The 12,285-nt window shown below is 44.8% G+C and overlaps 1 protein-coding gene across 1 annotated transcript; it reads left to right on the forward strand.

Moving 5' to 3' along the window:
• Positions 1-5,414: 5,414 nt before the first annotated feature.
• Positions 5,415-11,029, forward strand: pole4 (polymerase (DNA-directed), epsilon 4, accessory subunit). Its single transcript, XM_070860844.1, has 4 exons — positions 5,415-5,662; positions 9,780-9,864; positions 10,059-10,100; positions 10,833-11,029. The coding sequence occupies exons 1-4, from the start codon at positions 5,423-5,425 to the stop codon at positions 10,844-10,846; spliced, it is 381 nt and encodes a 126-aa protein (XP_070716945.1). The 5' UTR covers positions 5,415-5,422; the 3' UTR covers positions 10,847-11,029.
• Positions 11,030-12,285: the final 1,256 nt, after the last annotated feature.

Below are 12,285 nucleotides of genomic sequence, written 5' to 3' on the forward strand. Positions count from 1 at the left end.
GCGGGATTCCCATAAAAACAATAACTTGCATTTATATAGCGCCGTTAATGTAGCAAAATGTCCCCTGGTCCTTAGCCGAGGCATAATCAGACAAAAATGATCTCCAAGACAAGGAAGGAGATACTAGGAAGTGCATCTAAAAGCTTGGTCAAAGAAGTGGGTATTAAGGAAGGTCTTAAAAGAGGAGAGGGAGTTGGAGAAGCTGGGAGGTTTAGGAAAGGCATTCTAGTGCATGGGGCCTAGACAGCTGAAGGCACAGCCGTCAATGGTGGGGTGATGGGAATGGAGCATGTACAAGAGACCAGAGTTGAAGGAATGCAGAGTTCTCGGAGGGTTTCTAGGACTGGAGGCAGTTCAATGAAGGGCGAGTCCATGAAGCGATTTGAAAACAAAGGTGGAAATTTTACATTGGAGGCAGTAGAGGACCAGGAATCAATGTAGATCAGCAAGGACAGGGGTGATAGGTGAGCAAGACAAGATGAAGGACAGGTTATAAGCAGAAGAGTTTTGGATGAGCTAAAGTTTACGAAGGTTGGGAAGCCAGCCAGGAGAACACAGGAATAGTCGAGCCTGGAGGTGACAAAGGCAACGATGAGGGTTTCATCAGAAGGTGGGCTAAGGCAGGAGTGGGGGTGAGCAATGTTATGGAAGTGGAAGTAGGCGGTCTTTATAATGGAGTGGATATGGAGTTGGCTTGGCTAGGGGTCAAATATGACATCAAAATTGCGAGACAATGTCCAGAGAGGGGGACGGAATCGGTGATGAGGGTACGGAATTGTGGTGGGTTCGAGGATGATATATCAGCAACGCAACTAAAACCGCGGCATAACTAAAACCGCCTATTTGCACCTCCATAACTGTTACGTCTTTAATACTCTTTGAATGACTCCACGAGGTCTAGTATTGTACTTGAGCTGTTGTGACCTCAGTCCCATTTATTGTAACTCCAGAGTGAGGTACAAGCATGGTGGGCAGCTTTTTATACTGGGCCCTGCACACCTATGCAGGTGACCCTCAGGTCTCCCACCGCAGTGCCCTCTGGTGGCACACCTTATGTGACTATACAGTTAGTATACATGGTCTACATACATGATATTAACATTGCCTGCCTCTACCCCTGCCTCAGCTCTTCTGCTGCTGAAACCCTCATCCATGCCTTTGTTACCGCTAGACTTGACTACTCCAATGCACTCCTGGCTGGGCTCCCACATTCAACACTACGTAAACTTGAGGTAATCCAAAACTCGGCAGCCTGTGTCCTAACTCGCACCAAGTCACGATCACCCATCACCCCTGTGCTCGCTGACCTACATTGGCTTCAAGTTAAGCAACGCCTCGATTTCAAAATTCTCATCCTTGTTTACAAGTCCCTCAATGGCCACGCCCCTCCCTATCTCTGTAATTTCTTTCAGCCTCACAACCCCACAAGATGTCTGCACTCCTCAAATTCTGCCCTCTTGAGTATCCCTGATTATCACTGCTCAACCATCGGTGGCCATGCCTTCAGCTGCTTGGGTCCGAAGCTCTGGAACTCCCTCCCTAAACCTCTCCACCTCTCTCTCCTCCTTTAAGATGCTCCTTAAAAGTTACCTCTTTAACCAAGCTTTTGGTCATCTTCCGTAATTTCTTCTTCTGTGGCTCGATGTCAAATGTATCTGTTTTGTCTTATATCACTACTGTGAAGCGCCTTGGGATGTTTTGCTATTTTAAAGGTGCTATATAAATAAAAGTTGTTGTTGTTGATGACTGCAGTTTTTCCACTGTTTAACTGGAGGAAATTACGGCTCATCCTGAACTGGATATTGGACAAGCAGTCAGACAACACAGAGGCAGTGGAGGGGTCTATCGAAGTGGTGGGGAGGTAGAGTTGGGTGCCATCAGCATACATGTGAAAAGTGACCCCATGTCTGTGGATAATATTATCACAAGGCAAGGCAAGGGACAATGTGTCTTTGCATCTGCAGATATTGGCCAAGCATAAAATGGCCCTCCTCATCGAGAACATGCAATACCTGTAGCACAGGAGCTGGCAATGACAGTCCCACTCTCCCACACTTTTCCCAATGGCCCTTTGGCATTCCCTCTTTAAGGAGAGATCCAGACCAAATTACCTAGAGTCCAAAAGGTCAGCAATATGGAGCCCTAAAAATGTATGCAAAGAAGCTAATGCAAACATGAGACAATGCTTGCAAACAAAATACAAGCTTGGCAAAAATGCTCCCTTTAAGATGGCCTACTAAGCTGATCTTATTAATAGCTGACCAGATGAGCCCATTATTATGGGGGTGAGGCCTCCACTATGGACAGAGCCTTGCTTGATGTCACAAAATCCATTGAAATTCTGCGGGGACCTAATTGCATATGTTTATTAGCCCCATGTATGACTCAAGCCCCAAACCCAGGATTCGGATATACGGTGTCCTCAACCCGATTTTGTAACCTTGCTGACTGTGTGTGAGGCTCTGCTGGTGTTGGTAATGGTGTGGGGCTTAGTAAAAACAGGGCTTCAATATTTAAACAATGGTGTGAACAATGACTACTTGGGCAAAGTACCAGAGGACTGTCACTGCCTGTTGAACTGTACCCCAACAAAAGTCAGTGTCTTCAGGACAGCAAATTCTAAGGAAAAGCACATGGCAACTAAACACAGAGTATATAAAAAGTGTCTACAGATCTAGTCCAACAGGCCAGACTGCCACCGATCAGATTGGCATGCCCAATGATTCAGGCTGAGCAGATTAGAGTGCTAATGGAGCAGGTCAGCAGATTTGCATGCCTACTAGTAATCACTCATCTGACCGACCATGAAAGAAGTCTCTTCCTCGCTCTTACATGCTGTCAGTGTTTGCTGTGCTCCAGTTATTGGACACCTTTCTCGTGACCAAGCTTAGCGCTCAAGAAGGGTTGCAATATTTTTACCCTTGTCCCAACCTCATGATAACCAAAGCTGGATTGTGGCTACACTTGGAGCTGGCAAAATAGTAACATATAACAGAATCACATGTAATCGTTAGGTAAGAGCAGCACTAAGCTTCAGATTTGTAATGGTTCTTAGCATTAGTAAAGAAGCTCCTTGTGTCACATTGTTCCGTTAACAGTGTCCAGCAATTTAGTACAGTATATGAATAATTTTAGAATAATCCATTATAATTAAAAATATAAGAAATACCCAAATCTGTATTTATATAGTATAGCACTTTGCTATCAGGGAGACAATGCCAGATTCACAGGATTAGTTAAAAAGACTTACATTTATATAGCGCCTTTCACGACCACCGGATATCTCAAAGCAGAAAGCGCTTTACAGCCGATTAAGTACCTTTGGAGTGTAGTCACTGTTGGAATGTGGGAAACAGTTACCCGTTTAATGGAATTTGTGTAATTTGCCTCTCTTCTCCATCTGTTGTAGTTTATTTTGATCAGTCTGTTTTGTTTTGTCCTGTTGCACGAGGTGCCTATGTCCCTTGTTTCAGTATCTTCTGGTGTCCTCTGTTCCTGTGTCAGATGCATATAGCGTAGTCCGGAAAGGGCAAGTGCTCCGAAGGACAGGTAGCAGTGAGACTGAAGAGGGTTAATCTTATTCACTCACTGACATAAGAAGGAGGATTAATGGAGTTACTTTTCCTTTTTATATCTGGCCTGGTTACTCTTAACAGGATTTCAAGCATTACTGCATGACCTGAAATAGCAGGCTCCATTTATTAAAATGTGTCGTTAGCAGAATAATTTCCTTTAATAGAAAGTAGATAAGCATTTTATAATAACCTGTCACTTTTACTAGCCATGCCCTACTATGCAAAGCTCCTGAAACCACTTCTCACATTATGGTGTGTGTCAATGCTTCATGTCTCATACTACAACAATAACTTACATTGATATAGTGCCTTTAACAGAGAAAAATCTGCCAAATTTCCACTTTAACCCTGGATATTCTGGTGCAGCAGACCCACATATTTTTAGGCCATTCATTTATTTATTTATTACTTGTTGAGAGTAGCTATTCTGTAGGCCAAGCTACCTGAAACAATCTGGGCACTTTCAGGATCATGTCTATTTCAAACAGTATTTCTTCTGCCTCTCTGCAGCCAGAACCTCTCTCTACTCTAAATTCAACCTTGAAGGCGAAACAAAGGCCTCCTCGTAGGACTGCTCCTGGGCGTAGCTAAGGTGGCCATCAACCGGTCCAGGCAGCGGGCGATCGAGTGGGTCGTTCAGCCCGACTGCCTGCCTCTCCTTTCCGCGGTTACATCCGAGCCAGGGTGGCCTTGGAGATGGAGCATGTGGTGTCCACCAATATGCTTGTGGCCTTCCGCGAGAGGTGGGCACCGGAGGGACTAGAATGCATCATCAACCCCGCCAACCAAATTTTAATTTGATTTAATATTACCGTCCAAAGTTTAATTTGTTTATGTCGGTTTTAGTGCCCCCCTCTAATCAGGGGAAACTTGACTTACAGGTGCATTTTAAAATAGTTGAAGGCGAAGCTAAGGCCTCCTCGTAGGACAGCTCCTGGGCATGGCCAAGGTGGCCATCGACCGGTCCAGGCAGCGGCAGTCAAAGGAGTCGTTCAGCCCGACTGCGTGCCTCTCTTCCGTGGTTACATCCGAGCTGGAGATGGAGCACACGGTGTCCACTGGTACGCTTGCAGCCTTCCGCGAGAGGTGGGCACCGGAGGGACTGGAGTGCATCATCACCCCCGGCAACCACATTTTAACTTGATTTATGTTTGTGGTTAAAAGTTAATTGGTTTAATTGTCGGTTTTAGTGCCTCCCGTTAATAAGGGGGCACTTGATTTATGGTTTTACACAAAATAGCTGAAGGCGAAGTTAACCCAAATCTCCAATTTAAAAAGCTCACCCCACATCCAGACTAGGGTTGCCAACTCTCCAGGATTGTCCTAGAGTCTCCAGGAATTGAAGATTAATCTCCAGCTCACTGCTGCAAGCAACCTAGGGTGGAGGTCATTTGATGAAACCTCCAGGAATACTTTCAGCCAGAGTTGGCAACCTTAACCCAGCCCAGCTCCCTTTCCATACCTAACCCACCCCGTCTCCCATTCCCATACCTAACCCACCCCATCTCCCATTCCCATATCTAACCCACCTCACACCAAACGAAACCAGAGATAGATATTTCCATCTCACCTCACTGCCCGCCTCCTCATTGCAGACCCGCGAACCTGATTGGTGAAATGTCTGTGCCAGGAATAATGCTGCGCAATTTGATTGGACTAATATTTATTGGGCAAATCTGTTCTATTATGTATTTGATTGGCCAGCGTCGTTCACATCCCCTGCTGTGATTGGCAGAGACCGTGCGCCAATTCTGTGCTGTGATTGGCGGAGGGAGTGATTGACGGGCGGAAGGTGCGTTATGATAGGCTGCTCCAGGCTCGCTCCTTGAAAGGCGGGAAGGCCGACGATGGAGGAACGGGAGAGTGTGGCGCTGGCAGCAGCGGCGGTCGAGCAGGATCAGGAGCCGGCCCAAAGCCCGCAGCTGGACGCTGAGGCTGAAGTGGAGCGGCCGAGCTGCTCCCCGAGCGCTGGGCTGCAGCACAAGCTGCTCCGGCTGCCGCTGAGCCGCATCAAGGCGCTGATGAAGGCGGACCCCGAGGTGTCGCTGGCTAGTCAGGAGGCCGTGTTCGCCATCGGCAAAGCTGCGGTGAGTGTGTGACGGGCGGCGACCGCTCGCGGGAGCCCAGGCCTGGCAGCGTTGGAGGCAGCTGGTCCAACCTGCAGTTCAGTCGCCGCCTCCAGTGGGCAAACCCGCCAGTGTTTAGTACACCTGCAAATCATGTTACATGTACTGTGCAAATAAGGGTATTACATTGAGCAGTTAAGAACAGGTTTACATTACATTCCAGGATACATTTCAATACCGATCATGTATCATGTTATATGTAGCACTATGCAGGTGAAAGCAGTACATGGAACAGATGAGTATATTTACATTTCTTTACAAGTTATTAAACAGTACAGAGACTTTCATTATACATGGCACAACACAGGTGTTTTTCAGTACATGGTGCTCTGTATACAAGCAGATTAACAAGTACAGCCTGAGGGGGGTCTGATTCCATCACCTGAATTTAACGTGGCAGAAGGGCCTTAAACTGTGGCTCTTCCCCACCGTGCCTTTGCGGTGACTGCACCAACCTTTAGTGTGCCCCTCAGCACGTACTCCTGGACTTTGGGTTGCGCCAGTCTGTGATGCTTGGCTGTGGACATCTCTGTGCTCTGGAAGACCAGCAAGTTTTGGGAAGACTGAAGTTTGTCTTTCACCGAGTTGATGGCTCTCCAGCAGCAGATGATGTCTGTCTTGTGCGTCCCTGGGAACAAATCTGTAGAGCATGGTGTTACGGAGCTGATTGGGAGTACTACCTTTTAAAAGGTGTTCAATAAATACATGTTGAGGCTGCCCCTCTGATTAACTGTTACTGTTGTACAGTCACCCTGCACAGGATGGTGTGGATGGTCCAGTGATGACTCCTATTAGGAGCCCCCACCACCCTCCTTTCATTCTAAAGCTAAAAGTCATTCATAACTCAGCCCTTTGGGTCTGCTGCCTTCTCTTGCTGCTTCCAGGACTTGAGGATTTTTGTTCTGTATCAGTCAGTAGACTGTAGTGCTCAACAACTTGCACTTGTATATCTATCGGTCCCAAGGTACTTCATAGGAGTGTAATCACAAAAATGACACTAAGCTAAAGATATTAGGATGGGACCAAAAGCTTGATTAAAGAGGTACATTTTAAGGAGGGTAGAGTGGTTTGGGGAGGGAATTTGAGTTTAGGTCCAAGACAGCTGAATGCACAGCTGCTGATGGTGGTATGAAGGAAGTGGGATCACACTCCAATTATTTTACAGAAGCATCTCATTATAGAAATCTTCCCTAATATGACTGGATTCCTGTCACACTGACTGCATCCAGTTTTTGCTATAGGTGCACTTCCTACATAAATAGGAGTAGGCCATAGGGCTCCTCAAGCCTGCTCTACCATTTAATATGATCATGGCTGATCCGATCATTGATTCTGGTCTACTTCCCTGCCTGCTCCCCATAACCCCTTATTCCCTTATCGGTAAAGAAACTATCTACCTCAGTCTTAAATTTAATCAATGACCCAGCTTCCACAGCTGAGGCAGTGAATTCCACAGATTTACAACCCTCAGAAGAAATTCCTCCTCATCTCAGTTTTAAATGGGTGGCCCCTTATTCTAAGATGATTCCCCCTAGTTCTAGTCTCCCCATCAGTGGAAACCTCCTCTCTGCATCCACCTTGTCAAGCCCCCTCATAATCGTATACATTTTGATTAGATCACCTTTCATTCTTCTGAATTCCAATGAGTAGAGGCCCAACCGACTCAACCTTTCCTCATAAGCCAACCCCCTCATCTCTGGAATCAACTTAGTGAACCTTCTCTGAACTGCCTCCAAAGCAAGTATATCCTTTCTTAAATATGGAAACCAAAACTGTATGCAATATTCTAGGTGTGGCCTCACCAATACCTTGTAACTGTAGCAAGATTTCCCTGCTTTTATACTCTATCCCCTTTGCAATAAAGACCAAGATTCCATTGGCCTTTCTGATCACTTGCTATACCTGCATACTAACCTTTTGTGTTTCATGCACCAGGACTGCCAGGTCTTGCTGTACTGCAGCATTTTGCAATTTTTCTACATTTAAATAATAACTTGCTCTTTGATTTTTTTTTTTCTGCCAAAGTGCATGACCTCACACTGTCCAACATTATACTCCATCTGTCAAATTTTTGCCCACTCACTTAGCCTGTCTGTCCTTTTGCAGATTTTGTGTCCTCACACATTGCCTTTCCTCCCATTTTTGTATCGTCTGCAAACTTGGCTACGTTACACTGGGTCCCTTCATCCAAGTCGTTAATATAGATTGTAAATAGTTGGGGTCCCAGCACTGATCCCTGCAGCACCCCACTAGTTACTGATTGCCAATCCGAGAATGAACCATTTATCCGAACTCTGTTTTCTGTTAGTTAGCCAATCCTCTATCCATGCTAATATATTACCCCCAAACCTGTGAACTTTTATTTTGTGCAGTAACCTTTTTATGTGGCACCTTGTCAAATGCCTTCTGGAAGTCCAAATACACCACATCCACTGATTCCCCTTTATCCTCTCCTCTCTTTCCCCTGCCCCCCCCCCCCCCCCCAACATGTTGTATTTGGGGCTGCATTGCTCAAGCACACTGAATATGTTGGGATGCACCACAGGTCTAATCAATTCTGAGTGAGCTGTACTTGAATTTGTCACGCATTAAAAATGAGATACGGTCATACAGTATTGGGAAAGTGGTTCTGTATGTTACAGCAGTGACTATAATTCAAAGTTACTTAATTGGCTGTACAGTACTTTGGGAAGCCCCGAGGTCATGAAAGGTGTATATAAATGCAAATCTTTTTTTATAATCCTATAAGTGGTTCTGTAAAATCTTTGGGGTGTGATCCCATTGGAAGACTCTTGCCTAATCTGCCACACCTCTCTGCAAATGTAACTGGTGTCTATGGTGACTTTTGGATGTTCCTAATGTTGGGAGGCCAGGGTGCTGAAAGTCTGCTGGTCTGTATGTTTGGGCAGTGAAGGTAATCCTCCTGTTGGCGGATGTAAAATGGCAGGCACAACCTGGAGGCTGATGGCAGCTGCTTGTCATCTTGTTGATGCCAGTGCCAATATATTCCTTTTTATAGGGTTGTCTTCCTGGTCAAGAGCCATTGTGGTGTAATCACAATGTAAGCTGCAGTGTGCCAACTTTGCCAATCACTTTCCATCATCAAAAAGCATACATGTAGTTTAGCCACAATGTGTGCAGTCACCATGATGGCTGGTAACCAATAGGATTACTGGCTAATGGATATGGGATAAGTGAGGGTGGATTCCCTGACTTTTAACCACAATTTGCCAAGTAACATAGTAATAGTTTGGGGAGGCAGAGACTATTTGTCCATCTAGCCTACCCATTCAAGTCTGATCATATTTCTAATAAGACTGTCCCTTTCCTAACTAATCATGCAGTCTTTTTTTTTAAACCTACCATAGCTTTCTGTCCCAGCAATGTCATTGGTAATCTGTTCCACAGTTTTATCTTGCTGAAAAAGTGTTGACTAAATTTACCATTTTCTCCTGATGCCCTTAACTTTTAAGTTGTGTCCTGCAGTCCTTGATTGTTCTGCCTGACAGAAGAACCTTCTGAATTAAAAGTCTCCACATCGATGAACGGTTTAATCACTTTTATCAAGTCTGTCGTCATTGTCGTCCCATTCTCTTTTCTTCCCTCCTTCCCTTCTTCCCCCCCCCCCCCCCCCCCCCGCCCTTCCCCAAACTTACTCCTCCAGAGAGTAAAGTCCTTGGGTAGGTTTTTTTTCCTTCAGCCCTCTAAGTTCAGGAATCTGGGTTTTTTTTGTGTAGATTAATTTCATCTCGTTACACAGCCTGACCTGATGGTTCTGCCTGAGATCATGTAATCTCTAGTATTAAACAGTGACATTGATCATATTACTTGGGAGAGTGGATTAATGAAGCTTTAGACTTGGCTCCTGTTGTTTGCTAATGAAGCAAAGGAAACTGTTCTTGCTCCTTGAGGAGCAGAGTGGGCTGTCCGAGGGAGGAGGTGTTGGGCCTGGTTGGGGAAGAGACAAGAGGTGAACTGGGCCTTCTGGAAGTATGTGTCTGGCCCCTTTAGAGAGAGGGTATACTGGGCAATGTGGGTACCCCAGTGATTGAACAACGTGTTTGGTTTCTCCCGACAGGAGCTGTTTGTTGAGGTGATTGCAAAGGATGCGTACATATACGCTCTGCAGGGAAAACGAAAAACTATCCAACGCAAGGACTTGGGTGAGTCTGCCAGCAGCTTCTGTCATGCAGCACTGAGTTGTCAGCCCTTGTGAGGGTCTTTGTATGTGAGATTATGACGTGTGTGAGAGGCTAGGTTCTGAGGTGTTGAGTTTGCTTCGGTGAGAGTGTCAGTTGTGGTTTAAATCTGAAGTTGTCCACATTGCTGAATGATGCCTTTTTTATTTCTCTTTCAGATAATGCCGTTGATGCTGCAGATGAATTTGCATTTTTAGAAGGTGAGTGCTTCCTCCCTCTGTCTAGCAGCCAGTAATCTTTGTTGTGGCAGGTATTTTCTCCTGCCCCTGCTGCCGTTCCAATGTAATTCCTGGATATTGTTCTCCCTGCTCAGTGCAGGTGTGATTGGTTCCGTAACTTGTATTGCTTTGTGCTCATCCAGTAGTTGGTGTTGTTGCTGCAAGGTGCAGCAGACAGTTACCTTGAGTTAAGCTACTGATGTGAAAGCTCAGGCTTGTTGAATTGCACAAACTGTCTGTTCAGGTCAGCTCGATTGTGCTGGTGTTAATCTGCCGCATGAGCAATAGTACTAATGCCATGTGCCTACCCTGTTCCATCAACTGCCTATCTAACCTATTCTGAAATGTTGACGTGATCTCTGCTTCAATCAGACTCTGGTGGTAAATTCCACAGCCTTTCAAAGCTCAGTCATAAATCTCTTCCATTTAATCTTTTATCTATGCCCCCTTGTTCTAGACCCTTCTGTCTCCTTGTTGTAGACCTCCTCAATCACTGGAAATAGTTTATATCTACTGTCTCATCCCATCATAATTTTAAATGCTTTTTATCAAATCACTCGATCTTTTTTCTAATGAAAATCACCACAATTTTTCAAGTCTTTTTGTCGTATTTATATTTCCTCATACCAGGCAGCATCCCAGTGAATCTGCATTGTATACCCTCTCAATTGCTGCTTGTTTGTATCCCAGTTTCACTATTCTTTATTCTTCCAGGAACTCTGGAGTGAAATGGTGACGAGCTTCACTGGAGGTCAAAGTGACTGCGTAGATGGAAAGCTGTGTTCGGAGATTCTCACTATATACTTGTATGTACATTTTGTATCATTTGTAAAAAGGGAGTTGTACCTGTTAGGAACTGTGATTCCAGGTCTGAATGTTTGCAGATTAAATGGCTACATTACATTAACAAACTTCTGTCACTTTTGTTTTCAATATTACGTTTAACCACAGGACCTTTTCAATCATGCTGTGGGTGGGGTATACATGTGTGCATGCCTATTAGGCAGGATCAGTAGTTTATACAAAATAGACGATCTCTCTTGCAATATAACTCGCTAGCACAACAAGCCCATGATGTATATCATCTTAGTGGGTGTAATGATACCACATTACTGTAGGCTTGTGCAAGGCTTCAGGGCACTGCAATATAAAAATCACTGGCTTTTGCTGCTATTAGACATACAGCTAGAGCTGATCTGAAATCTGCACTGCTAAGTTTCTGTTCTTCTCGTGTTTAACTACCTGAACCCTCTGTTAATTCCAACCTAAAACCTACTCCCAGGGACCCACTATTCTATCTCGTTCATATTAGTTTCTAATTCACTTCCAGATTGTCTTTCTATGTAATGTAGGAGGATTGGTATGTATTGAATAATGTTTGCGATGTCTGACCTTTACACCTACTAAATAATTAATTGGTTATTTATGCTTCTTGAAGTCATCTTTGTGCCACACAAGTACCAGTACCAGGCATCAGTCACTACAACAGCCACACTATTTCCTGCTCTCTTGAACCTATTTTTCTTGAACCAAAATCACTTTCACCCCTCCTCCTTCCAAGGTTTTCCTGCTTGTCAGCCTGGTCACTAGCAAGGGACGTCACTCTCTGATACACATGGCAAATAATGCACTTGTGGCATTCAGTTTGGTGTCTGCTTGCAGGGGCCTTGGGCAGTAATGCATCTCTCTGCTATTGGGTACACAAGGGATGTTGTGCAGTGCCACCAGGTACTGCAGTATGGACTTGGTGGGGAAGATTTTCTTTCTAATTAAACTTGTGTAACACTTATCCTGTTGACATACATGCAAGTGATTATCCCCTTTGTGTAATCCCACATAACCTAACTTTTCTAATTTAATGTGACCTGTGCATCATATGTTTTGCTTCTCCCCGCACCCCCCCCCCCCTCCAAATATAGGGAAAACAAAAAGCCTCCAATAAATCACAATGAAATTGTTCAGCTGCAATTAAAGCTGATTGCAATGCCTGTGAATGCCAACAGCCAGTGAGAGTCTCTGGTTTTGAAGGATAGTGATTAAGGACTACTTGGGCTTTCTCTTTTGACTAAGCTCCATTTTTACTGAGCTTTCTGATTTTTGACTGGGTACTGCTCTTTTCCCACCCTTTTATTTATTTTTTTTAATCAGAGCTGTTTCAATTGTCTCT

Source organism: Pristiophorus japonicus, chromosome 18 (genome assembly GCF_044704955.1).
Source record: "Pristiophorus japonicus isolate sPriJap1 chromosome 18, sPriJap1.hap1, whole genome shotgun sequence".
NCBI lineage: Eukaryota > Metazoa > Chordata > Chondrichthyes > Pristiophoridae > Pristiophorus > Pristiophorus japonicus.

Bases quoted from the DNA above. Each gene is read 5' to 3' on its own strand.
- pole4 (XM_070860844.1), top strand. From the start codon at position 5,423: ATGGAGGAACGGGAGAGTGTGGCGCTGGCAGCAGCGGCGGTCGAGCAG. The intron at 5,663-9,779 runs GTGAGTGTGTGA...TTCTCCCGACAG, and splicing joins TCGCCATCGGCAAAGCTGCG to GAGCTGTTTGTTGAGGTGAT. The intron at 9,865-10,058 runs GTGAGTCTGCCA...TTTCTCTTTCAG, and splicing joins TATCCAACGCAAGGACTTGG to ATAATGCCGTTGATGCTGCA.